This window comes from Bombus flavifrons, chromosome 8 (genome assembly GCF_040668555.2).
Source record: "Bombus flavifrons isolate JBK064 chromosome 8, iyBomFlav1_principal, whole genome shotgun sequence".
In the NCBI taxonomy this organism is placed as follows: domain Eukaryota; kingdom Metazoa; phylum Arthropoda; class Insecta; order Hymenoptera; family Apidae; genus Bombus; species Bombus flavifrons.
In genome coordinates, this window is record NC_138449.1 from 13,219,462 (window position 1) to 13,245,872 (window position 26,411).

At 31.7% G+C, this 26,411-nt stretch overlaps 6 protein-coding genes and 1 long non-coding RNA gene across 26 annotated transcripts in view; 4 read left to right on the top strand and 3 right to left on the bottom strand.

The window, feature by feature from the left end:
• Window positions 1-69: 69 nt before the first annotated feature.
• Window positions 70-1,302, top strand: LOC138182680 (protein TIPIN homolog). Its single transcript, XM_069118726.1, has one exon. The coding sequence runs from the start codon at window positions 290-292 to the stop codon at window positions 1,181-1,183; it is 894 nt and encodes a 297-aa protein (XP_068974827.1). The 5' UTR covers window positions 70-289; the 3' UTR covers window positions 1,184-1,302.
• A 40-nt stretch (window positions 1,303-1,342) lies between these two features.
• LOC138182686 (U6 snRNA-associated Sm-like protein LSm6) lies at window positions 1,343-1,913 on the bottom strand. Its single transcript, XM_069118737.1, has 3 exons — window positions 1,743-1,913; window positions 1,581-1,671; window positions 1,343-1,518 (listed from the first exon to the last, which is right to left on the bottom strand). Exons 2-3 carry the CDS (start codon window positions 1,669-1,671, stop codon window positions 1,370-1,372), a joined length of 240 nt encoding a protein of 79 aa, XP_068974838.1. The 5' UTR covers window positions 1,743-1,913; the 3' UTR covers window positions 1,343-1,369.
• A 260-nt stretch (window positions 1,914-2,173) lies between these two features.
• On the bottom strand, window positions 2,174-3,771 carry LOC138182682 (uncharacterized). 2 transcript variants are annotated; one of them, XM_069118729.1, is made up of 3 exons: window positions 3,281-3,771; window positions 3,130-3,206; window positions 2,174-3,017 (listed from the first exon to the last, which is right to left on the bottom strand). In XM_069118729.1, the coding sequence occupies exons 2-3, from the start codon at window positions 3,145-3,147 to the stop codon at window positions 2,277-2,279; spliced, it is 759 nt and encodes a 252-aa protein (XP_068974830.1). In that variant the 5' UTR covers window positions 3,148-3,206; window positions 3,281-3,771; the 3' UTR covers window positions 2,174-2,276. The 2 variants fall into 2 exon arrangements, with proteins under 2 accessions (XP_068974830.1, XP_068974829.1); XM_069118728.1 differs by having other exon boundaries at window positions 3,130-3,770.
• A 601-nt stretch (window positions 3,772-4,372) lies between these two features.
• Window positions 4,373-8,510, top strand: LOC138182677 (lysophosphatidylserine lipase ABHD12). 9 transcript variants are annotated; one of them, XM_069118719.1, is made up of 11 exons: window positions 4,373-4,800; window positions 5,511-5,672; window positions 6,101-6,311; window positions 6,652-6,770; window positions 6,842-6,947; window positions 7,009-7,208; window positions 7,313-7,448; window positions 7,525-7,642; window positions 7,722-7,883; window positions 7,939-8,066; window positions 8,135-8,510. In XM_069118719.1, the coding sequence occupies exons 3-11, from the start codon at window positions 6,250-6,252 to the stop codon at window positions 8,172-8,174; spliced, it is 1,071 nt and encodes a 356-aa protein (XP_068974820.1). In that variant the 5' UTR covers window positions 4,373-4,800; window positions 5,511-5,672; window positions 6,101-6,249; the 3' UTR covers window positions 8,175-8,510. The 9 variants fall into 9 exon arrangements, with proteins under 9 accessions (XP_068974820.1, XP_068974818.1, XP_068974819.1 ...); XM_069118717.1 differs by lacking the exon at window positions 6,101-6,311 and having other exon boundaries at window positions 4,374-4,572; window positions 4,717-4,800; window positions 5,590-5,672; XM_069118718.1 differs by lacking the exon at window positions 6,101-6,311 and having other exon boundaries at window positions 4,374-4,544; window positions 4,715-4,800; window positions 5,590-5,672.
• Window positions 8,511-8,974: 464 nt separating this feature from the next.
• On the top strand, window positions 8,975-12,582 carry TAF1C-like (TATA box-binding protein-associated factor RNA polymerase I subunit C-like). Of its 2 annotated transcripts, none has more exons than XM_069118370.1 (11): window positions 8,975-9,794; window positions 9,866-9,967; window positions 10,061-10,191; window positions 10,267-10,357; window positions 10,442-10,561; window positions 10,693-10,879; window positions 10,955-11,090; window positions 11,204-11,424; window positions 11,506-11,771; window positions 11,844-12,017; window positions 12,108-12,582. In XM_069118370.1, the coding sequence occupies exons 1-11, from the start codon at window positions 9,551-9,553 to the stop codon at window positions 12,515-12,517; spliced, it is 2,082 nt and encodes a 693-aa protein (XP_068974471.1). In that variant the 5' UTR covers window positions 8,975-9,550; the 3' UTR covers window positions 12,518-12,582. The 2 variants fall into 2 exon arrangements, with proteins under 2 accessions (XP_068974471.1, XP_068974470.1); XM_069118369.1 differs by having other exon boundaries at window positions 8,979-9,794; window positions 10,681-10,879; window positions 12,108-12,581.
• Window positions 12,583-12,620: 38 nt separating this feature from the next.
• LOC138182477 (mitochondrial import inner membrane translocase subunit TIM50-C) lies at window positions 12,621-15,112 on the bottom strand. The gene is made up of 8 exons (XM_069118371.1): window positions 14,905-15,112; window positions 14,330-14,670; window positions 14,129-14,248; window positions 13,936-14,043; window positions 13,305-13,436; window positions 13,096-13,219; window positions 12,916-13,019; window positions 12,621-12,850 (listed from the first exon to the last, which is right to left on the bottom strand). Exons 1-8 carry the CDS (start codon window positions 15,044-15,046, stop codon window positions 12,758-12,760), a joined length of 1,164 nt encoding a protein of 387 aa, XP_068974472.1. The 5' UTR covers window positions 15,047-15,112; the 3' UTR covers window positions 12,621-12,757.
• A 9,443-nt stretch (window positions 15,113-24,555) lies between these two features.
• LOC138182687 (uncharacterized) overlaps window positions 24,556-26,411 on the top strand; it is a 240,271-nt gene continuing 238,415 nt past the window's right edge. For all 10 annotated transcript variants that reach the window (XR_011173857.1, XR_011173855.1, XR_011173850.1 and 7 more), the window contains exons 1-3: window positions 24,556-24,596; window positions 25,187-25,477; window positions 25,698-25,765. This is a non-coding gene — a long non-coding RNA (uncharacterized LOC138182687). The remainder of the gene's footprint in view (window positions 24,597-25,186; window positions 25,478-25,697; window positions 25,766-26,411) is intronic.

Below are 26,411 nucleotides of genomic sequence, written 5' to 3' on the forward strand. Positions count from 1 at the left end.
TCATGGACAAGGGAAATACTAGTTACGATTCTCAAGATGATAATGAATTTTAAGTAATATGTAAATGTGTGTTTTGAAACATAACCTAAATACCACTGACCGGCTTATATTACCGTTACAATTGTACAATTACTAAGGAATAAATATTACTTGATAAAAAACAAAGTAAAAAATTTTTTGTGTTCAAATATTAATTGTATTTAAGGACAACCTGAGAACATTAAATGCAAATTTAGTATTTCATACATACATACATACATATACAAAGTGGCGGTACAACTTGTTGAATATGACGACATTGTCGAATACTTCCGATTACGATGATGAAGATGAGCACGACATAATAGCTGAATATGAAAATCAAGAGTCAGATGGAGATCAGGGTAATGTTCAGAAGAATTCAGATTCTGAAAATGATCAAAGTAAAGAAGAGAATACTATAAGAAGAATTGATCCATCATCATCTAAGAAACATATAGTAAGAAATCCTTTACCCAAATTAAATACAGAACGTTTAAAGGGTCCTAAAGGAATTCACACTATTGAAAAATATTTTGAAGGGTTTAAGTTTCATGGACAAGGATATGAAAAGTTAGATTTGGATCGAGTTATGAAAAGACTAGAACATTGGGGGCACAGACTGTTTCCTAAATTGGACTTTGATGATTTTCTTGAAAGAGTAGAGAAATTGGGTACTAAAAAGGATCTTCAGGTGTTTATAAAGAAATATAGACAAGATATGATTAATGAAGATAATGATATTATTAATGAAGATAACATAGATGCTGAAGAAAATATAGTACAAGATGAACCAATTGATGAATTTGACTTATTGATTGCAGAACAAATAGAAAAACAAAAACAAGTTATGCAACAGACAGTAATTAATGTACCTACTACTAACAATGATGTATTTGATAAATTATTATCACAGTCCAATACCACGAATTCTCAATCTGTAACTAATGCTTCTACTTCTTCGCACTTAAGTGATGAAGTAAAAGCACGTATAGAAAGAAACAGACAACAAGCTGTTCAAAGAAGACTTGCAAGATTTAAAGAAATAGAGGAAGAAGCCAAGAGAAAAAAACTTGAAGAACCAGAAAGTAATGAAACTCCATATGCAGAGAATAATGAGCTTGAAAATAATTCACAAAAAAAAGATAAAAGTCATGAAATTTAGAATAAAAATATTATAACACGATTTATAAACATATAAAAAAATTTTATATTAAAATATTAATGTAGCAGTTTAAAAAAATATGTCAAATAAATAATCTGTTATTAAAGATTCCATAAGAACGTTATTTAGATATTTGTATATGGTAGAATAAACAAAAGCTTAATATAAATTATATATTTATTTTACTTAAGTTCTACGTTTTTGTGTACTGATATATAAGACATTATTACCACGAATAAAAGCATCACCATACTTGTCTTTTAATTGACCGTTTACATATTCTTCTGTTTGTTCAAGAGCTATATTCATGTAACCATCAAGACAAGCTAAAACACCTAGGAAATAGATAATTTCGTAATTAATGAACTGTTTTATAATGCACCACAATATATGTTACCTCTATAATCTACACCACTATTTAGCTTTACGACAACAGGACGTCCATGTATTTGTTGAATAAATTGCGATAATGCTTCCTTACGACTCATCTGCAAATTACGTTTTTCTTAAGAAAGTAAGATTAAGGTTAGAATCAATCTTTTGGAAATAAGTTAGTTACTTCGATATTGTTACTGTTATATGTAATTTTTAACGTTTATTGAATTCTTCTTTTAAATTACGCTTAAAATACCACGTTATTATTGCTACGGCTTTTATTTTACAGTGTTATCGTTCAATACTAGATAATTGTGCTATAGTTGAAATGTAAACAGCAGGTAAACTGAAAGTTACTGTCGCGGTCGTATACACGATCTGAAAACTATCATGGAGGGGGTAAGGCTCTTAGTGTCCCTAGTTGTGATCATTCATTAGCAAAGACTACTGTATGCAAGGTGGCGGAATACATTCTCTGTTTAAAAAAAAACATCAAATAACGTATTTAGCAAATCAAACTAAAGGCATGGAAATGAAATTGAGGAATCAATGGGCACAAAATGGGTTAACCAGAAAACAAACACAATCAAAATATGGTTTTTAAATATAGAAGACTTGTATAAGATATGTTTGTACATACATTTTTTTTTTATTATTGTATAAAAGTGAAAAAGTTATAAAGTAAGATATTGATTAACGATACTGTTATACCTATCATTCATTTTGTTTTCTCTAAAAGTGCGTTCTTTAAGCTTTCATATTCCTTTTTTTTAACTTCAACTAGAGCTTTAGCTTGTAGTAAATTTGGTGGTAAATCTCTATATTGACTAAGGTATTGATTAAGTTCTGCTAATTCACCTGACATTTCTAAATACTTATGATACTTATTTAATATTTTTTTGGGATAAAGATCTTCTACTTGCATATCTGCTAAGTCAGTTTCTAACTTTTCTGCAGTTTGCTGATATTCTTTTAACTTTGTAAATAATGAAACATGGTTACAGCGAATATCCGCTTGCTCTTTCTGAGAATCCTCAATAATGCTTTCAAGTGAATTTACAGCCTCTTGCAAACAATTAAGTTTCCTTGAAAAAATAGTATATTTTCTAGAATGATCATCATATAATAACGCCAACTGTTTTTCTTCATACTGTCTTTTCTTTTCCTCTATTTTCTTCCTTTCACTCACTATATTCAGAGTAATAGCATCAAAATCACTTAGCTTTTCATATCTTAAAAGCAAGGCTATTTTTTGTAATCCTTCTTTGATGTCATTAGGCAAAGATTGTGATTCCAAGTTTAATTTATTCAATAATAATGATATCTCCTTTCTGAAAGCTATATTTTCTTCACTTGTTTCTAACATTCCTTTTTGCAAAAGTTGCAGTAATGACTGTTCTTCTGGCGAAATAATTTCTTCACGACATCTTGCACTATCATTTTGCATAAAGGAGTCCATCTGTTGTGTGTTTAAGACTTACTTATAATTACTACATAATGCAATAGTAGTTTCATTTTTATCAAACTTTAGTAAAGTCCTAAAAGAATTTCATAAATATTATGCACTTTACCTCACTGTTATACTCCATGTTAAATTCTCATAGTAATGTCACCTTAGTCCATGAAAATAAAGGAAATTTCTTCCCTACTATTGCAGAAATTTCATAAATTTACAATATTAAAAATTTCAAATTTCCAGAAGAGAATTTAGATGAACTTTACTTTAGGGGTCCAAAAATTATTGACTTTTTTATGTGCAATCCTATAGTTCTCGATGCGTAGAATCTGAAATTGCAAGTTTAAAGTTGCGATATGCAGTGGTTCAAATGTTATGACCATGTCAAACTAAGCATTTTTTGAATATTTCACACATGATCATTTGTATAAACAGGTGTTGACACCCATATACAGAAGACTAGGGAAAACCGTCCGAAAATTGAGTCGTGACTATTTGTAAAAAATCAACATAGAAGATTAGAATGTTCTCGTTTTACGCATGCGTGATACACTAAGAATGTTTCAGACAAAGACAGAGGTACTCTACTTATCTTTGTCTAACTCGTAAGAATAGAGGTTTTGTTGAACTTTCATATTAATTTTCCGCGATTAGACACAACTCAATTTTCGGACGGTTTTCCATAGAGAGTCGAGAACTGTTTATGTGTTTGTGATCCAGCTAGACGAGGCAGTAAACATAAACAAAATTTGATTGTTGCGTCTGCGACTATTGGTTATCGACTAATGAAACTCGAGTGTCACTATCCATAGTAGAAAAATAAAATATAAATAAATATAAAAATATTATGGTACATTTTTTTGATGTCAGATTGATATCTTACATTCATTTTATATATGCATGTATTATGATACTTCTACTTATTAGAAAATAAATCAACCAATCAAGTTTCAAATAATAACCATAAATATATATTATTTAATTTATAATTATATAATAATTATACAATTTCTTTTCTATTTATGAAATTGTATTTGATATAAAAAATTGTTATAAGTATAAAAATATTTGGTAGAAAATTTTACCATCATTACTATTTATGCAATTTCACTTTGTAACATATGCAATTTTAATAGGATGATATAAATTATCAATATTTATAGAAACAACAATTACGTTCAAATTTGATAGTTGTCGATAGTTTTGTAATATTATAGTATTTTGTTTAGTTTTTTTATTGTTAGTTTATAGACCAAAAACTAAAAACTCTATGGAATATAGTTTGCAATGTAAGAATTTATTAACATTTATTATAGTTTGATTTTTAACGACATATTTTTAAAAGTTCTGGAGAAATAATTGATTGAAATATTAATTGATTTATAGCTCTTATGCTTTCTCTGGCTCTTCCTATGATATTGTCCAAATTTTGCCTAATCAACGTGATATTCGATTCGTTTTATATACGACCATATATTCTTGTGACTGTGAGATTGCTTTATTAGTAAATGTGACAGTGTACTAAATAATAGATTTGAAAAATTTGTTCTATTCAAATGTAATTTGAAGCAGGCAATTTTTTAAAATTTGTTCTTTCCTTACATATTTGTGTAGAATGTATTTATGTGTAATGGTTTATGTATTTGACTAGGAATCATAATTAAAGCGTAATTATATATACTGGTGTTTCTATACTTTACAGATAGAGATACAAGTTGCTCTACAAATTTTACTAATTTGTAATTATAATGGTATATTGGCTACCAAAGAAACGTTTTAAAAAGAGGTATCATTCCTGTTTCTAATTCTTTATCTTTTAATCTTAGATTTGTTGCATAATTGCATTACATTTATAAGTACTAACCTTTTGAAATGTTAATGTAAGAGGTATTTAAAAAGTAAGTGTAATTATTTCCATTATTTTCAAAATATTTAAGTTTTTAGAATCGTAATTTGTTTAATAAATATGTTTTACTTTACTCACAGTATGTATAATACTATAGAATTTTTTTCTATTTCATTTTAGTTTTATCTATGAATAATTATATTAAAAAATTATTGCAAGGACTTGCACATATATATTATTTTACCTTAATCCAAAAATTTTAACATGTAATTCTTAAATTAATTTAAATATATTTATTTATTTTATAAATACAATATTTTCATTTTATACTTCAAATTGTTTAACAAATAATACAATTGTTAAATACAGTGATAAAGCTTTATTAATAGACATAGTACATAATACAATTTTTAAAAGCTTATCTCTTATGGAATTATATAAATTAATGTTTCATAATTTCCCTGACACTTATTTATAACATGGAAATTTTTATCTGTTTTGGCAAATTTAAGATAAGGAAATATTTGGAAACTTTCTAATTTATATGAGGAATTTACTATAATTCATATTGATGTAATTATAAATATAATATTTTCATGGATATAAAATATGCTAGTTAATTGATTTATTATTGTATTATTAATGTGTAGTAGTAGCTTGTCATGACTTGTATACAGACAAATATATTACATTAACGAGGGATTTGAAAAGGTACCTTATGTTTGATAGCTACTAACAAATATGCAGACAACTTATCTACTATTAGCTGCACTGTTACCTTTCGCCGTTCATGATATTTGGTATGCAAGAATGTAAGTCACTCTGTTATAATCATAATATATCTTTGTTTTTTTTTAAATTCTTATTAAGCTTGTGTAATTTCTGAGATGAAGAAGATATTCAATTATTTTTTTCATTAAATACATTTTTATAAAATGTAAAATAACAACAATCTTTTTTTTTTAAAAACTCCTGTTTAATGTTTTCTTTAGTATGAATAATATTTTTAAAGTTTTGTATATTAGAATATAGCTAGTCTTATTCTAATACATTTTAATAACTACTTTAGGATATATTAAATAAATATTCAAACATTGTTATGTTGTTTCTTTTATTATTAAAATTCATAATGCATGATTATGTATATTCCCTTTGGCTATGGTTTGATACAGAATGTATAAATTTATATAATGTTCAAATGTATAAATAAATATTTTTTACCTTAACTTTTTTATTATAGTATTCAAGATATGTCATAAAAGAATTAAAATATTGGAAACTGTAATAAACATTTAAAGATAAATTTTTTACATATTTTATAAAACAAATAAACTATTTCTTCTGTGTTGTACTTGATTTGATCAATTTTCAAATTACAAGCATTAAATAATGTGCAATAATTATTATTTAAATTGTAAATATATGCATCAATCTCCTATACAATTAATAAGGTATAATTATATATACATTATATTCTTATGTTTTACTGGCGATTTGTTATAAGAGTCATAGTATTTTTATTCATATACTTTTATTTTTAGTTAGCTTAATTTATTTTTAAATGCTTATTCAATCATATTTTATAAAAAATAAAAAGTGAATGAGTATAATAATAGTAATATGTAAAAATATGTAGTTTTATCAATGTTATTATATTATTTTTATAAAGTAAATTAAAAAGAAATTCTTGTAAAGTAAGATATTATAATGAATAAATAGATATATATTAATATTTGTTCACAATGTGGTTATTTATTCATAATGATATAAAAAACATGTTGTATATTACAGATACTTATTTTGGATCATGAAAGTATCAATAATAACATATCTTATTATATTTGGGCTTCTGCCTATTATATTTCACTACTCATATACCATACAAAAGAAGATTCTTTTTTTAAATTTTGGTAAGTAAATAAATATAAATAAGTTTATATAGACTATTTATAGAGTTTTATGTTTAAACATGTACTTTTAGTGCAATGGCCACTTAATGTAGATTTTTCGAAACCAGAATTAGTTGGAATGAAAGGAACAAGAAACTTTTATTTACAAACTGATCAACAAGTAAAAATAGGCCTATGGTTGGTATATTTAAGTAAATATACATACAATTCATTCAAATTAAATAAAATATGCTTTCAGGCAAATATTACCTCAGTCTTTACTAAATGATTCAATTATTACAACTGATGATGATTATGAAACTATGTTAAAAAATGCTAAACGACCAATTTTCCTTTATATGCATGGTAATAGCGGTAATAGAGCAAGCAATCATCGTTTAGAATTATATAAACTTTTCCAGAGTTTAGATTATCATGTTGTATGTTTTGATTATAGAGGTAAGAAAAAATTTTCGTTAGTTGTAGGAACCTAAAAACAATTTAATAGAAATTAATATAAATGATTATTTAAATATTTATGACTTCAATCTTCTGTAATATAGGTTATGGTGATAGTGAAGAAGCAGAACTTTCTGAAATAGGTGTAGTTAGTGATAGTAAATATGTACTTGAATGGTTATTAAAAATAGTAAATGGTACAGCTCCTGTTTTTGTATGGGGACATTCATTAGGAACTGGGTATAAATTTTACAGTTACCTGAAGTGATAAAATTAATAATAAAATTGAAATTTATAGATCATTATTATATTACAGAGTTTCAGTTCATGTATTGGCATTATTAGCAACAGAAAAAGTTCAGCCTGCAGGTTTATTCTTGGAATCACCATTTAATAATATAGCAGATGAATTAAGTGAACATCCTTTATCACAGGTACTTTATATAAAAAGTATTTCATATCTATTTATAAAAGTTGTTTCCAATAGGTTCAAAATTCAAAACTTGTTTTTAGATATTTAAACATTTACCATGGTTCCATTGGGTAATTGTTGAACCGTTTTATGATAATTATCTCCGTTTTGAATCTGATAAACACATAGAAAAAATCCAATGTCCTATCATGATATTGCATGCAGAAGATGATAATATTGTTCCATTTGCTTTAGGTGAAAAGGTATGGATACAGTTTTTTACATAAATATCTAAAATATTAATACTATCCTTTTTAGTTATTTAAAGCGGCAATAAATTATCATGGAAACAACACAAATCGCGTTCAGATGACAAGGATTGATGCAACACATGGTTTTGGACATAAATATATATGTCGTTATAAAAACTTACCTAATATAATTAAGTAAGTATTGACCATAAGAGTAATATATCACAAAATTCATTGAGACATCTCATAATTTCTTTTTTCAGATCATTTGTACACGAGGCACGTAAAAATCAGACTGATTAAAATATATATTAAAATGTCAACATATATGTACCTTCATATAAGTATTTTTTACACTAAATATTAGTAGATGATTAATATAGAATATAATGAAAGAATATCTTTTATGCTGCAAGTCAGAATCAATACTATTTTACTGGAACATGTAAAGTTTATTTATTGTATAATTGTATTTTCTCTTTTAAATGAAGCGGTTTTCATTATTTACATCCCGTATAGTACAAGACTATTAAACCTTAAATGTACTCATGCTATAAGTATAAAAGTGATATTTCTTGTACATGGAAAAATATAGCGACGTCAAAGTTCGTGCTGTGATAGCTGTTTGAATGCCATCAACTCAGTACATATTTATTATCTTATATTTTTTTAATTAATGCAATATATTTATAAATCAACAGATACTCATTTTCTTTCAATATTATGTTAGGTTTTATGATATGATATAATTAAATATTTTTATCGACAAATGTATTAATATAATACCAATATACCTTATGTTCTCTATATGAATAAAAAGTAAAGAAAGATGACAATACATTAAGAAACCAATTTTCTTTGTAAGTTCATACTTATTACAATAATCTGTATTGTACATTCAATAAAAATTTTATATATTTAGTAAATATTCAACCGAAATTAAAACTTTTATGTTTCTTCCTAATTTTCGCTCAAGTAACTTTCTGTAACATTCCTTCAATATTCTAATATTTCTTTTCACAATGTCTTTGAAATAACTCTTTACTTTTCTAATAGTAAAATTATAATAAAAAATATATCGGGTGTAAAAAAAAAATGTGTAAATGGAAACAAATGGTAAAACAAGTAGTCTCATAGTTATAGATCATTAATTTCAAGATCAAAGTTAATTTTGCGGTATATCTTTTAGATAGATCATTACTGATCCAGAAGTGTAAAATCATGTGTATAATTCATTTCTTACGATGTAGGGTGCGTTGAAATATATTTTTCTAAAATGTACGACATGCTTCAATCTAATTTTGTATTCTATGACAGATTTGGGCATGTGTATTATATTTTCCTGTAAACAAATGTATTACCGGTGTTATGAATATTGGTTAATTAATAACCATTAAACATTAAAAACATTAATCATTAAGAATATATAAAAAATATTTTAAAAAACTAAAAACTTGCTTTATTTTCTATACGTATTGTAATGTAAACTAATTATGTATTTTCATAGCGTAACATGTTGACTGTAGAACTTATTCTGGTTAACTTTTCGTTTACGCTACGTGGAATAATTTCCATCGACTGTGTTATTTTCCATCAAAGTGAAAAATGGAAAAAAGAACAGTAATAAAATAAATTTTACCAGAAAAATGCTCATGCTATCTATATAAAAGATATTTAAAATGGAGAAGCAGAGTATTTTAACATCGAAGTCATATCAACGTGCTAAAACAAACTTGCAAGATAAATTAAAATTAGCATTTTTGAAACATTGCCCTCATTATTTAATACCTGGATATAATTTACATAGCACTTTCTCTGCAGCTGATTCTGAGTTGGAAAATGTTATAGAACAGTACCAAGAATATCCTTATCATTGTGACTTACCAAAGCCTTTACTACCACCTGCTAAAGTTCCTAGGAATAGTAAGTTTATCGAGTTAATTAAATATCAATATATAAATGAATATAAGCATATATGTTTCTAAATTATACAGTGTTGAATGAAGAAGATCCCGCATTAGAATTAGTTACTCTTAAGAATTATGTGAACAGTGATATAGAAAGAATGAAACACTATTATTTAAAACATGAGAAAGGTAAATCTAATAATAAATGTGCTAATTTTATAAAATAAGTTTATATTTGTATTTATATATATGTGTGTATATTTAATGATAATATTTTTCTAGAGTTAAAACTAATACATAAGAAGGACGTAAAATGGAATCATACGAAAGGTGCAATTACTGCTAAGATACCTAAATATGTAGCAGATATAGCAAAAATTATTGACAAAGATCCAGATCCTTGTTTTGAAGGAGTAAGAAAAACTGATATCTACATAAAATTGTAGATGCCTTTAACAGAAATTCAAATTCAGATAAATTTCTTTTAGGTCTATAATTGGTATTATACTGGAGGATCAATAGACTGTGTACAATTATATAATAAAAATATTTTACTTTTTCCATTTATGGGAGAATTAGGTATTGGTACATAACATAAAATTATTTTCTTTTTTTTTATTATGGTTTACAATCATTGTAACTTTTGTTTTAATGTATTTTTAGTAAGTGTTCCCCTTGACAATATAGAAGATTTTTTATGGAAACCACTGTTCGAAAAGGCAGCTAAATGTGAACTCAGTGGTACATTATATGAATTAAAACATAATGTCAATGTTGATGCATGTAAGTATACATACATACCTATTTTCTTAAACTAGTATTTGAGATAAAAGGCAGTATAGTATTGATAACTTAAAATCTTTATTAATTATAAAATTAATATTTGATTTAATATTTTATAGGTATGTTTTTAGGTAGATATAAACGGCATTGTAATTTTTATACATTATCTGAACATGATAACAAATGTAAGCTTACTGAAATACATACACAAACATCGAAGACACCATATATTGGTGCAGATTTAAGTCCTATTAATGCAAATCAATATTGTTTAGTAAATGTTGAAAGATGTGTGACATTATGGGATATAGTTAAAATGTAAATATAATTTAAATGTGTATATGCTCTGTATATTTATGAATAAGAAATTTAAATTTACCTTTGATTTTCTAGGAAACCAATAAATTGTAATACTGTAATGCAAGCCACTGTGTTAGATGATTCATGGAGCAGTATAAAATTTCAATCCACAGATCCTAATATTCTTTTACTTGTAGATAGATGCTGTCTTCATTATCTTGATGTTCGGGTAAGAATAAAAATATTGATACTAATTGTTTTTAATATTATTATTTCTAATATATTGTGGAAATAATTTCTTGTCTATATAAGAGAAGGATGAATATACATTCCATATTATAGGTTCCATTTGATCAACCAGCATTAACAATGTGCCCAAAATTTTATTTGGAGAAATGTGAACATCTTTCAATAGATGTTGCTAGTAGAAATAATTTTTGCAGGTATATAGGAACTTATCATAGTATGTTAATGTGTGATAGTCGTTCTCCGCAGCAGTGCGTGCAACAGAAATGGACTCATCAATTTAAAAGTCCACCACTTACAAGTTCTGTCATAGCTAGGTAAAAGAAAATAAAAATATAACTATAGATGAATTGTATGTATATATATATATATATAACTAATTAATTTATCATTTTTAGAAACGATAAAGAATTTGTTGTTTTATCCAGTCAAATTGCTGGTGAAACTACAGTCATTGTAAATACTTGGACAGATAGCGAAATTCCACAATCATATAATTTTCCATATACTCCTCCTCACATTAAAGAAACATTAAATGAATCTCAAATGCAAGGAATGTGCTTAAATCCATATTTGAGAGATAGGTTTGAACTATCCAATACTGGTTCTTTTCTGATAAAAAATGACACTCAGAATATATTTCTATTTCTTCAAAATTCTATTGGTATGTAGTTTGCTGCTTCTTATATTGTATATTGACAATTGAAGCAAACTTTAATCTAAATATATTTCTTAGGTGACATATATTATCAGTGCTTAACACATGATATTGCGTTAGATAAATATTCACCTATCAATGGTAAATCATACTGTATATTGAATGCTTGGCAAAATGCAGTATCCATAGAAACAGATGCTATAGCACCTCTTACAATGTCTAGCAAGACAAATATGCATTATCCTTTTAAAAGTAAGTAAATTGATAATTCGTTTTTAAAAAAAAGTTAAAGGTTGTATAAAATTATTTAAATTGATTGTTATATGTACATTAACTTGATAGGTTTCACGAATAAAAAGTTACGATTGAAGCGTAAGCGTGACTCAGTTGATTGTTTTGAACCAAGTTGGAAGCAATCTCTTGAAAAATTAAACACCTATATGGATATATTAGCACCTGAACTTTTAGCTGTGTGGGAAATATGTGAAGAAGTCCCATTGCCTTTAACAGCAGCACCTCATCAAAAAGTTCTAAACTGGTTAGAATCTGCAGATACAAAGGCACCAATTTTATCACAAGAAGAAATAGAGAATGTATCTACCCCAGTTAATACACAAGAATTAATAAGTGTATCTCAAGAAGTAGATATAAGTTATTTGGATGACAGTAATGCATTACAAGATCTTTTACCAAAAGTTAAAACTACACGTTCTACAAAAAGGGGAAGTGTACGAAAAAGACAAAGAGTGTAAAATATCTTAAAATATGTATTTATGTAATTGCAATATCTGATACTTATTTATATGTATATATATAAAATTACTTTAAAATTATTTTTTATAATAAAACAAAATATTCCGACATATGAATTACTTATTTATTTATAGCAAAAATTATACAATAATAGTTACATAATATGCATCGACAAAATGAACGAATATATTAATGACAATTTGCAGAGTTTTGTATTTTACATTGAATTTTCTAGCGATTTAGCGATCCCAGTGAAAAGACGGCTTCCATTTTGACGTGAGTACTTTACTACTTTCTTGCTGTGCTTTATTTTCCTCTGCTTCCATTTGCATCTGTAAACAAATTTTATAGATTATAAGTATCAAGATTTAATACACAGATATAACATAATACATACCAAGAATTTTCGTTGATTTTCTCTAAAAACTTTTAATGGATTTTCAAACTGTCTATAATAAGTAAGAACTTCTCTTACATCTTCCACATTTGTCGCTAATATAACTAAAAAGCAATAACCAACAAAATAAATAACTAAATTTCCAGAATATATTAATCAAGATTGTAAAAAGAAATGCACCTTTGAGGAATGCAGCTAAATCATACAGTGTCGTATCATCGTCATTACCAGTCCATTGCAGTAACTGCAACGTGTTTTCAGGATGAAATTTTGTACTCTTTGGGTTCCAGTCAACTACTATGACCTAATAGTAACAAATAAAATAAAATATAATAGACAAAAATTGCTTTACATAAAAGGTGGATGTAAATTATGGGTTCAATACTTACTTTACTAAGATCACGGTTAAGAGCATTTAAATCCTTAACATGGTGACCATCTACAAAACGTGTTGTATCTCTTACTAGTCTGTACATGATATATCCATTAGGATCCAAGATATCCAAGATAGGAAAAACAGTCTAAAGGTGATATATTACATAAATGATATATTTTATCATTATTTTACGCATATGATATGATATTAAAATAATATGCATATAATAGAGAATATAGCACAGCTCAGATTAGCCAGAAAAGAAGTTAATAAAAGTAGTAAAAGTAACATATTCCATAGGATGAGGGAAATGGTGTAATGTACAACATACAATATGTATGGACTTGAAACCAAAGAACATATACTGTACAAATGTCTGCAATACTCAGCATGTAGATTCCATATTGCAATGGAATACCCTGAGATACTGTGAATTCCCAAAGCACAAATAGAAGCAATAAATTATTTTATACAAACAATGTTAAAACTGAGAGCCTTCTGTTTAAACAAAAAGACTTAAGGATGCTTAGAATACAAGGGTATGAAATAAGAAAAATCTCTGTACCTATCGAGACAGGCAATTATTATCATTATTACTATATTAAAATGATACGTAAGATTATTGATTAACTAATATTGCTTACCATCCCTTGTTCTGCTGTATACACTACAATTTCAAATTGTGGTGGAGCTATAGCCTCTAGAAATTGGTCCACTCCAGGCCTCTTTTTAAACCTCCAACCTGTTTCATACTAGATGATCGATTAATAGAAATAAATATTTATAAGAAATATATTAAATTTAAAATTAAGGAAGAAAAGACAATATGCTACTTACTGTCCAATCAGGGTGTACTAGAACATCTGTCAATTCTAGTACCAAAGTATAAGGAGGTTGAATATAAGGGTATTTTAGTGGATCTGGAAGAAGTTTATTTCTGCTAGGTTCTTGCACCATCTGGAAAGCATGTGATCGAATTAAAAGCGAAGCAAGTAAAAATTATTCATTTCAGAAATTATACATTTGTGCTTCTGATACCTTAGTGTAATAATTAAATTCTCTTTTGAGCATTTTATATATTCTTTCATAGAATGGTAAATTTGAGAATTCATCTTCAATAACATTTCCATGTTCGTCATATTTTGTTCGTGTTAAATTATATATTATATAAGACAGTCCAACAGTGGTGAATACTCCTAAGAATGCAAAACTATATTTAAGCACTCTTTGCGACTGTTCACGTTTTTCTTTTTCCTCTGCTTCCTCCTTTGCTTCTTCATCTAACTTTTTATTGTCTAATCCATCTGGCGTTAGAGATTGTACAGTTCCCCCCGATGATTGAATATTTGTTAAACTACCAGTTATTTTTGGTCTATGTGCTGTAAAAATATATAATTGAAAGTTATTTATTTATACTGTTGTACATTCTATAAAATTCAAAAACCATGAAATTAAATTTATTATTTACGTAATAGTAATGTATTATTAGGAAAAAAAAGTCGATGAAGGTTTTTGTCGCCGATATATATATCGTTTAAAGAATTTCAAAAGAAACAACATGCGTGTAGCGCGTGTTTCGGCTTTATAAGGTTATAGGTTTTATATTTACTTACCTTCAGTGTTATAATAATATCTTTGCGCCGTTTGGACAACTGATATCCGAGCGACCGGTAGACGAAGTGCTGAGTATACAATTGTTGCATTTGCATTGTATATCTTGTATAAATGTCGTACACCTTTTGTCGCAAATGCCATTACTTTAAACAACTCATGAGCTTTCTGGCAGATGTATGCAAAGAGCTCGTGTTCGTATTTTCTAATATGTTAAACACAGTCGATGTTTTAGAAATCTAGCTTTCCGACATATCTTAAGGCAATTTACAAAGAATAAAAACATTTGTCTGTGGTTAATGATCATCAATTTTTAAAAATGTATTGATGTTGCAGATAATTATAACTGTATATTTCATTATTAATATGTTATATTAAATATTGCGAGGGAGGGAAAGTAAGCAAATAGCTTTTAGAGTTATTATGACGCACTTGAAAAACCTTTCACATAATCACGTGATAACAAATTCAAACTTTAATTCAAAGAAATATTAAATTATTATTGTACCTTTTCATTTTTTTTAATAAAATTAAGTTATTAAACATTTAAATGAAGTTATTTCGTTGTTTAAAATTTGTACAGCAACGGTTTCACAGTTTTTTATATTATTCTAATTATTACAATTATTTAATTATTTGGAAACGAATCTTACATTCTATTAAATAACGATTATTTAATTGTCTGAAACAAAGCCGTCTCTCAATTCAATGCGGGCGTAGCAGCTGAAGCCTTTTCCGGTTTAATCAAGTTCAGGAAGTTTGCTAGTGGGCGGTAGTTGCCGGGTCGGTATATGCATTCTATACTAGCCAGGGGAATTTTGTGGACATCGCGCGGTCAACCACTCTAATATTAATAGCTCGGGTATGAAATTTGCTTAATCATGACTAACGGGATGACCCAATGGAATGACAATAATTTGTCAGCGTTCACTCGCCGCGTCAATCTCGAATAACGATCGCCAACGAAATTAGGACCATTGTTAAATGACGTATTATCAATAGAAAATATTAATTACCGTGTTTTCGCTTATTATTCTCTTAAACGTGCAACAGTAAAATTACCCGAATATCCTCTTAACGATGTCTACCCTTTCTCTTCTACTTGGAACGTACAACGTTTGTGTAAAAAAGGGTCGCCACGAAGGGTCGCGAATTTATCGTTGAATTTTTCCAGGATTTCCCAAGACAACGCTTAAATTTTTGTCCCCGCAATACATAAACCGTACACGTGGGATGAACCCGTCTGCTGTTTGTGTCAGCTGCTGTTAGAACCGTAATGAGAGGTGCCATAACGTTAACGGCCGAACGCATACATTCGAGCAATTACGTCGCTCCAACTAATTTCTGTCCCTGGGCAAACTTGAGGAATTCCATACGGTACGAGTAGAGGTGCTACGAGTGCAAGGGATTGCAAACGCGTCGTGGGGATGCCGAGGAGGAGGCGGACGTTACCGCTGACCATTTCGTCGGATCTCCCCGCGTTTTCACCGCTTCTATACGCGCGGTCGCATGCTCTCTGTACACACGCGTGAGAAGCGCACAAACACAAAAGCAACGCGCCCTTTAGCGAGCCGGGGCTACGAATGCAGCCGAGAGGGTTGTTTGTCAAGAGAATTTTCAGCGGTGAACACGCTGGCCAACGAGTATTACGGGTTGGATTAATTCCTAACAAAAATATGTGAAATATTTTCACGGTGCAGACGAGCGAGCTACGCACACCAATTCTTTGTTCCGGCACAAAAAGGCCGCGCGTATACGTGCACCGTTTGTTGGACGTTGCCCTACACGTTTTATGTTTTGCTTTCGGATTGCGCATCATGGTTTTCGCGACAAATTGCCTTCGGGCGAAAGACCTATTCCACTTTGCGCCTTTACACCTATCTCGTTCTTTGCTCTTACAGACATTCGACGTTTCGTTTTTTAAATTTTCTTCTTTTAAATTTTCGCGTTTCACCTTTGGCAATTAATTTGTCTGGGATGCATCGCGGTCAGCTGTACTTACGATAGAATCGTCGTATTAAAATGAAATTTCTATCGAAATTTGCAAAATGCAGGGAACGATTCATCGGACACACCGGGCGGTAGAAAGTACGAAACATTCCATTCGAATCAAATATGCGTTTTACACGATTGAACCAATGCGTATACGCGTGTAATAACAATATAGGAATACAGAGAATCTGGAACCATTTAATTATACCATTTTGTTCTATTTTATCCATATGATATCGCATAACATTTAGGCATTACAGAACGGGATCGAATAACTAGTTAGAATGATTGAACGTTTCGTTGAACAATAGACAGTTGAGCCGTAGTTCGATATTGATCCACGTATGCTCGCGAATCTATTATATAATCTGTCAGGCATAATATCTGATTGTTTTTAGATAAATGACCGATTATTCGTGCTGGTGCGCGAGTATAGGGTCGTCACGGCGACGACGCTTCTTAACGTCGGGGTCTATAAATGTCTCTGCCGGTAGCATGTAAATGGAAGAAAGCTTCATTCCAGGCGATACTCGTGTCCCGCGCACACGGACTCGGTGCTATTTGCACGCGCTTCTACATCGTCTCGTGTCGAAAGATTTCCCAACGAAATTCCTTTTCGGTGCTGAGAATAGTGGAGTCATTCAAGTTCCTTGGCGACGTTCTATTCACGAGCCCGGCTGTCGTCTCTTTTCTTTGCTCCCGTCGATTCATTCCTCCGACCGAGTGAATCGACAATGATTTACCTTTCGAGGCGATCGAAATCTCCAACCGAGAACGGTAGATCGCGACGTGGGATTTACAACGTAAATCGACGCGCCAACTACCCTCTAATCTTTTTCTTGTACCCGTTTCTAATCTGCTTCGAGCGTCGATTGTAATTGGCTGTCGTAAGTTTCCTTCTACGTAGACGTCTAAGTACGAATTACATGTATGCATCGAAGCAACCGCAAACGCCAAGGATGGAACGGGAAGAATGAGGAGCGTAAGAGGGTGGTGGCGTAGAGGCCGAGGGTTGCGCGAAAGGGAACATTTGGTGTAATCGAAGTATCGCGTGCGGCGGTGCCTGTGGAACGATAATTCCATTACGCGAGAGAACAAACGTACGTACATACGTACCGCGAAGGCAGGACATTTTTATCGGCTACGATCTGATATTTCGTCGATCAGCGTCGAGCGCGTTGTTCTAAAAGCGCGTGCGTGAGATACGCGAGTAATTCTCCTCGCGTGGGAAAGCAACGTTTCCAGCCGGCATAAATATAACGGTAGAATCGTGGACGAGACGAACACTCTCCAGGTAGCTTCCCTCGGCCGATATAAGCTCGCAATCATCCTGCGACCGAGTGTTTGTAAACTATTAATTCGCCTGTCGCGAGAAACTCGCCGATGTAATTTCGATGTATAGCCCCTGTTTCCCTCTTTCTCCCTCTCTTCCCCATCTTTTTTTCTTTTCCTCTTCTCTTTTTATCTCTCGAATACACGTGGAATTTGCGGATCGTTATTATGATTCGCCGGGTTTTGACGCGAAAGCGAGCCACCTGAACTTTCTTAATCTGAAGTAAACCAAAGCGCGGATAATACGCCTCCTCAGGCCATTCGGAGACTTTAATAATCTAACTTTTCGCGCTACTTTGCGTCCCACTTTTAACCTAAAAATTGCTTTTCTCCCCCTTGCTCGTGCAAATCAAAGTTACGGAGTGGGGAGAATTGTAAAACGAGTATTTACGCGTCTTTGCGTGTGTCATACTTTCAACGCTGCTACAAAAGCAATAACAGAATTACTTTCTTCTAAGTACGTTCTTCGCTGCCCAACCTAGTAGAATTAAAAAACAAAAGTGCGAACGTGTATCCGTTCGTGTCTTCGCGACGTACGCCTGTAAACTCTACGAACGTTCGCACGCTGAGCACCATAAGATATCCAATGATACGGAATAAAAAATTCTTTTATCGTCTATCTATTAATAAGACGAGATCGTTCGTTCCTGTCGAAAAGCAAACGCGTTAAGGGATAGATTTCTTCGATAGCGAAGTTTCTGCTTTATGCGGAGAATAAAAGTGACCGAGAGATTTCATATAGATCGTCTGAATTACAAAGCTCGTGGAAGCGATGGCTGGTAATAAAAATCGGCTCTGCGTATCTGTCCGTGCACGCACCCTATCTTCTCCACCCTTCGATCTCGCCGCTCACCACCTATTCCTGGCATTCATCGAGCGACGATCGATTACAGTGCTCGTCGCGGACAATACCATTCGGGACAGTGCGAATTTCATTCTTTCGTTTCGTACTGCGCGTAGAACCGCCGACAAAAGCTCGGCCAACAGAGTACGATGCTTTCACGTATATGCCTTTTTCGTCCTTTCTCTCTCTTCCATTTTCTCTTCCTCTCCTCCTCTGGTTAACGTAAGTCTTGCGTGAATTCACATCGCGAACCTACGTATCCTTTTTTTTTTTTTGTACGTGGAGAAATCCTCATGGACACTCCGCGGTTGCAATAATTGCGTAACAGCAGAGTAGTGTCGGACTCCTACCGACTAAAACTCCACGATGACCATCCTACGCGTATGACAGGGGTGCTCCAGGAACCTCTTATGAATTAACTTCTGTTGCACCCCCTTCCCGCGTCCTCTTGTTCTAGCCAGTCCTAATACTTCCTGACTATTGCGTTGACAAAAATTTTTTTTTTTTTTTTTAACGTGGAGGAAATCTTCATAGACACCTTACCACCCTTGCGCAGGTGGGCAGAAGGTAGTGCCGGATTCTTACCGGCTAAAACCTCCACGGGCGGGTTAGAGTAGACTGACACTGACTGACTAGTGGCCCCTGTTGTTGTGCTTAACACCAAGCACCTTTAAATCAAGTACTCCCAGAAAGTACATCCACAGCACACGCAAGGGAGGGGCTGGCCGCTTGCCTGTTGTATATTGCTTTTAAAAGCAACTTTCCGTCCTGTGCTTAGATGGGATGGGATTCGAACTCACGATGCGTCGTCTCCAGTTCTGGGCTTTAACGAGCGTAGCTGGTTGCTCCGCCGAACCTATGTATCTAGGAAACTTATTCGAACGCGGTGTTATTGCAACGTGATCATTTCTCATTGTTTCGCCATGTATTCCGATATTACGCTGCAATTTATCGTACGACCGAGCCCCGCGTACCTTGTTAACGAATCGATTTTAATAAAATGTATATCGTTCGAAATAACTTGAACGAATTGCGAGACCATACATTTCCCCAGCCGGCCGAGCAACAATCGGATAATCCGTAACGTTGCTTAATCCTTTGTGAATTAAATGAATATTTCTGGTAATGGTTTTAATGTTTTTCCATGTTTGGAGAAATCTCGTTTGTAATTTTTATGGTTGGAAAAAATCAAAAATTACCTGCTCTTCGTGATTTACTGCGTTAGACGCGAAGTACAGAATTCTTTCTTCTTTTTTTTTTTTTTTTTGGAGCTGGATTACTCTTGCGCTTTTACTTGTTTCTACGTCATTTTGAATCTTGAGCCTCATGCGTGGTGGAAGGACGGCTATATTTTTCAGGTTGCTCGAGCTGTAGACGACCGTCATTTCGGATAATAGGTTCGGAGGGAAAAAATTTGACGACGGTCTGGTTAGCTTAAGTTTAGCGATACATTAAACGAATCATGAAACTTTTTAAGAATTCGGCGGAATACGTTCGTATTGTAATCAGATTTTACCTGTCGGAATAGTTAATTGCGAAAGGTCGTGCCACAATTTTTGTTGCATGAAATTTCATCGAATAAATTTCATGAAAAACGATAAATTTATCATATTTATTTATATATATTTATCGTATAAAATTAATTGTTATATATTTTGCACGTTTGAATAAGTAATAACGATTGGTAGAAGTGACCGATTATCGTACGTGATTCTGCGTTCCCTCGTGGACGAATACTTGTAAATGAAATTTCATGCGTACACGTACACGCACCGGGACGTGATCAAAATGTCTAGCATATAGGCGAGCGTTTATCCGAAAACTGACGATACTGCTAGCTGACATATCTTAACAGCCTACGTTATATATTATATCACCTTTATGTACAAGTTCATAAAATTCCAACATCAAGTTTTATACTTTTCGATTAACCTTCATCGCTGGAACTTCCAACTTGATGGTGATTAAAAAAAAAAAAAAAAAAAAAATAAAGAAAAGAAAGGAAACCCTAGCAGGAACTCATGAATATTCTCTATCATACTCGTTCCGTTCCATGGTCGAATTCAGAACGACCCCGAATTTCTCCGAATTTCCAGCGGATTTTTCTAGTCGCGTACCGAATCGAGTAAATTAAGTCTCCCGTAATTATTTCAAGCGATTTTCCGGGAGCACGTGAATGAAGTTAATCAGAGCTATTTCAGAAAAAGGAGAGAGAAAGATAAAGAAAGAGAGAAATTCGGAATGGAAAACAGACAGATTTTCAAGCCGTTTTTATTTCTTTGCTACTATGCTACGGCGGCGAGCTGTAAGCCGTGCTTTTCCTCTAGTTCGGTAACCGTTGACTAATGGTCCATCATCGTTCATCGTTGTTCAGTTGGACGACCAACGTCCGTTACTGTCTTACGCCCGTACTATCCGGACAATGTGACTTTATTCTTACCGGTGATCCGCGTCTATAACCGTAACGTGCATCCGAATCGAACAATACCTTTTACTCATCCGCGCGGCAATAATTTAGACGCCGTACGGCGATACGTTTCGCGAAGGACCGGATCAAAAAATATATAGATCCGGTGCGAGCCGGGGGCTGCAGGCATTGTTCGTGATCCAGAGAATTTACTGCGGCGCCGCGATTTCGAGGAGGTGCTTGGCGCAAGAAACTGTTTCGCGTTCATTACCGCGATACGTTTTCACCGAGGACCGAGATTGAACGACTTTTGCCAGACGCGAAGCACCTTCGAATTTTTTATTAACTCCAGAACGATTCCCCAGTGAAGTTTTACGTCTGGCAAGCTATTACCCCGAAGTTTGTATCGGTGAACGAATTTATGATATCTACGAAACGAGAAAAAAAGTGAAGCGTTCCTTCGACATTTTTACGTACTAGACCGATGTAGGTTTTCGTGCAATTAAGATTCGATGGTTTCAAAAAGCATCATTTCTTCGGTACACTTTCGAACGTAACTAATAAATTTCGATCGAGAAACTTTTCCCTTCTTTCTTTTTTCATTTTTTCATCATGGCGCGAGAAGGGTACGAAATGAAGCATTAAGTTATCCGAAACAACATCGCTCGACTTACCGTGTACATTTTTTACCGAAAGGTAACCTCGGGGAAGAAATAGGATCATTATTTCTTCTTTATTAGCAATCATTCTCGGTGGATCCGCCACCTGACATCCTTGACAAGGGGACGTATATCAAAGACGAAAATATGTTCGTCTCTCACCCGGGGCATCGTTAGACAGGCTTAATACGCTAGTAAAACATCCGGACGGCATCACACGGTGTTGGTCCATATTAAATTCTTAGCGGGTACAGCGTGTCGGTCTTGATGTCCTTCATTAATCAATGCATTGTGCCCGGACCCAGTAACTGGGATCCAAATGTTTCGACACTGGACCTTTCCCACTCTGTGCTCTTCCTTCTTTCTTTTCCTTTTTTAGTCTTCGACTCGGTTGGCCCACCGGTTTGACCATTGTGTACAATTGCGCCAACAAGCCTTCAGCTATGGTCTCGTACGCACCAGCTTGGTATATTACCGCCTCTTTGCATCCTAACTTATGGGCTCTTATTATATGTAAAGTAGAACGTGTCAGGTCAGTCTTACTGGTTCGTCCTCCTATTTGTTTAATCCCTTCAAATATGTAACATCCTGACGAACACTGGGGGAAATTTATGGGAATGGTTTAGATGTAATGTGATGTCTGGTGATTAGAAACAGGTGTCAAAGCGACCATTGCAGTATCAGCTTTCCCGATTTTGAGGGGAAGGGTTGAACGAGTGTCTACAACGAAAGGTTGCGACCGGTCCGGTTCCGATTTGGGTGAAACTCTATAGGCTCGAAGAACAGTAAAAAATATTATATAGGTATTTTTTTTACTTTGGTAACATAAGTTTAAGGGACAAAAATCTGAAAAAAATTCTGTTATCTAAAATTGCAATAAATGGTCTCTAACGCGTTTGGGGAAAATGCCGGAGACAATAAAAAATTTTGAAAAATATAGAAAACTGTTACATCGAACATATTTACGATCTTTCGTTTTTATCATTAGATGCGTGATGTGTTTGTTCGTCCTTTGCCATTGTCTTTATTAAGTAAGATCTCGTTGAAAAGGATTTTCAATGTTAATTTCTTGTTGTAAATCATCGTTGTAAGAAATGTTATTTAAGATAATATAAATATTATAAAAGTACAGAATTCTATATCATATCTACAATAATAGTTTATAATTCGATAATCACATTCTGCTTTAATCCTAAATTTTAATCTTGTTTTAGACTGAATCGATAAAGTCGCATGTGACATAAAATTGGTAACGTCAGCTGACCCTCGAAAATGCGACCGGAGGAAGAATTGCATGTCAGATCCAACCTACGTTTCTGTGCTGATATTCATCTACTGCAAGTACATGCATATAGTTAACGAATGTATTTTTCAGATTTCATTATAAAATATGAAAGACTTGAGTGCACCGAAATATGGTAATATTTTTTTATACAAGTTTTATGAACAACTTTTTTTAGGCTAAGTAATTACACATTAACGACGATTAAGAATAACATTCCCTTTCATTTTATTTATTAATATATTAGCATTTATTAATGCTAATATTTCTTAATTATTGAAATATTATTATCTCTACAACGTTCTTTACTTTATATTAATAGCAACTTGAGTAATTAAGTATTATACTATAGTAGTCGTGTTGATATAATAGTATTAGTGGTAATAGTATTAACGATATTCGTGGTATGAACCAACCATATAAGTAAAACAGTGATATAAATTCTTGTATAACAGATAACTAAAAAGTTCAATCAAAAATATAATTTTATAATAGAAAACATCAACATTTTAATTATATGTGTAGAACCCTCTATTCATTAATGATTATTATTTGACCGAATAAAATTAATTTCTAACGTATCCATGTTGCAGTTTCACTCTTCCTTTGTGTGAGATATGATATGTTTATGAAAACATTTCTTACAACACACGATTTTTCGAAGATATTGCCAATGTGTAATCGAATACGTCAGACTTCACGCCGAACTAAACATCCCCACCAATGCGAAAGTTAAAGGTGAAACGCGGCGCGGGGTGTCATTCGGCATTCAGGAGTCGCAAATTGTAGTGTCAAGATGTATTAATCTGTACATGGCTCGTTAACTGCGTAATATTCCTATTGCTACTTTGCCGCTTTTATACATAACTACAATTAACAACTATTAGGTTTGTTTGATTAATATACATTCATATCATAATGACAAAATTGAATCGCTTTTTAAGGTTCCTTTTATTCTCTTCTTTTTTGATTGTATACTTGGTTACTTCAGTTTTCGATAGCTTGTATTGCCTGAGAGAGATGTTGAATTCGATTATCGTTTTAATTTACTGTAACTGATTTTAGTTATTTGCGTATATGTTTTCAATTGTTGGTTTTCTTTTATGTAGATTATTGGTTAATGGCGGGACAAACATCGATGATTAGCAGTCTTTTCGATGGCTTTCATTGGTGTTTCGGTAATTTCCTTTATATTATTGGTACATATTTGATACCTTAAGTCGTAACTCGTGGAGAATTACTACAACGTAATAATTAGCATTTTGCTGCACTTCCCGCGCAAATTCTCCGTAGTAGCGCCATCTTGTTTATTCATTATAACACGTTCAGCTTTTCGTGTAACATTGTCGTGTTCTTGAAGCAAGTTTAACCGAAGAATTTTGATTTGTTGCAAGTATTTTTGAATATTTATACAACCTGATATATCTATTATTGGATATATATATATCCAATAATTATATATTCCAAACTGTTCTAACAAATAATCGTGACATAATTTGTTAAATCATTTATATACAGTATTTTTAAATATTTAACGCTACTCAGGAATATTTGATATTCGCAAATAATATCTTATATTTATTCGTATCAGTATTAAATACGTATTCCGCTCTCGTAGTATTGATTTACGACAGTTTGAAAGATAGACAACAACCAGTTGCCTCGATAGCTTTATAAAAACTATATATGCAATGTTTTTGTACACAAACGCTCGTTTGGAAGTGTCTCCCTCTCTTTCTCTCTTCTACTAATGTCCTTTTACTTTCAGACAATGTTTGGAATCGCGTGCAATACGGTTGGTAGAGTCGGTGTATGCTGCGTAATAGTGTTTTCAATATTCTGCAAAGTGTTTTTTAAGCTTTTATTAAACTTAGTACGTAATTATAGTAGTCATATGCGGAATTAGAGTCAGTGCTTGTTCGTCGAATCACTTAAGCGAGCGCGTTACTAGTATTTTATTTTTCTCTTTTTACGTATACGTACATTTTTTTTTAAATATCTGTTTTCGGTATTAGAGTCAGTGCTCAAGAGGATTCAGCCTGTCCAAGAGTTCAAGAATGTAAGTATTTTTGCATATTCTACTATAATTTATTTTATCTTTTGTATTTTGCTTGAATTATTATTAGTTTTTGTCGAAACGAAATTTTGAAGTTTCAATATTGAATCATAATATAAATAGTTCCAAGATTAATAAAGTTCATTAATTATCTAAGATGTTGTATACATTTAACACTGTGTCTTTTAAGGAACAAATTATAATATGTCACATTTTGTCAAAGGTTTCTCATAACCTCCACTTTCTTCTGTTCTCTGGAGAGGATTCAATGATGCTTCAGAAGCCAGGAATGTAAGTACATATTTTCATAGTATATTTATTAGAACTTGAATGTTCTTTATTATTATTATTATTAATCAACACTGTTATAAATTCTTGAAGAGTAACGTTAGAATCTGCCGCACTTTATTTAATTTGAAGTTGAACCGACGTTAACCTGTAATTAATTTTTTAATGTTGCGATACGTGGCAATCGGGAGTAATTCAAGTAGTTCTCTTCGTTCAGAAAGAAATAGTGATATTTATTAACTTCATTTTAAGAATTGCTGTTATGCAGGATGTTTTTCATCTAAGTAGATTTACGGTTAGATAGGCTATCTTTAAGTTAAGTTAGATCTATGATTAGGCAAGCTATATTTTAATATTTTGTCACGTAAGACAAGATAGTTTAATATCTCGTGAAGTAGGAAATATTGGTTTCTTATATCATAGAAAAACATTGATTGATTCTTTCCTAGCACTATTAACGAGTTACATTAATATACTAACAAGCCTACATTAATACTAAATGTATGCATAATTAGCCATAATATTCAAATAAATGAAATAATTTAAAGCAGATAGGTGGAAAATAAATAGTTGATTAATTAATAATAGATGATTGAGTAAAATTTCATAATCCCATTTAAATTTCAATCTTATAGGATTATTTTTGTTA

Bases quoted from the DNA above. Each gene is read 5' to 3' on its own strand.
- LOC138182680 (XM_069118726.1), top strand. From the start codon at position 290: ATGACGACATTGTCGAATACTTCCGATTACGATGATGAAGATGAGCAC.
- LOC138182686 (XM_069118737.1), bottom strand. From the start codon at position 1,671: ATGAGTCGTAAGGAAGCATTATCGCAATTTATTCAACAAATACATGGA. The intron at 1,519-1,580 runs GTAACATATATT...TCTATTTCCTAG, and splicing joins TAGTGGTGTAGATTATAGAG to GTGTTTTAGCTTGTCTTGAT.
- LOC138182677 (XM_069118715.1), top strand. From the start codon at position 5,602: ATGCAGACAACTTATCTACTATTAGCTGCACTGTTACCTTTCGCCGTT. The intron at 6,948-7,008 runs GTTGGTATATTT...ATATGCTTTCAG, and splicing joins CAAGTAAAAATAGGCCTATG to GCAAATATTACCTCAGTCTT. The intron at 7,449-7,524 runs GTATAAATTTTA...ATTATATTACAG, and splicing joins GGACATTCATTAGGAACTGG to AGTTTCAGTTCATGTATTGG.
- TAF1C-like (XM_069118369.1), top strand. From the start codon at position 9,551: ATGGAGAAGCAGAGTATTTTAACATCGAAGTCATATCAACGTGCTAAA. The intron at 9,968-10,060 runs GTAAATCTAATA...ATATTTTTCTAG, and splicing joins TTATTTAAAACATGAGAAAG to AGTTAAAACTAATACATAAG. The intron at 11,772-11,843 runs GTATGTAGTTTG...TATATTTCTTAG, and splicing joins ATTTCTTCAAAATTCTATTG to GTGACATATATTATCAGTGC.
- LOC138182477 (XM_069118371.1), bottom strand. From the start codon at position 15,046: ATGGCATTTGCGACAAAAGGTGTACGACATTTATACAAGATATACAAT. The intron at 14,671-14,904 runs GTAAGTAAATAT...ATATTTTTACAG, and splicing joins ATATTATTATAACACTGAAG to CACATAGACCAAAAATAACT. The intron at 12,851-12,915 runs GTATGTATTATG...ATTTGTTTACAG, and splicing joins AAAATCAACGAAAATTCTTG to ATGCAAATGGAAGCAGAGGA.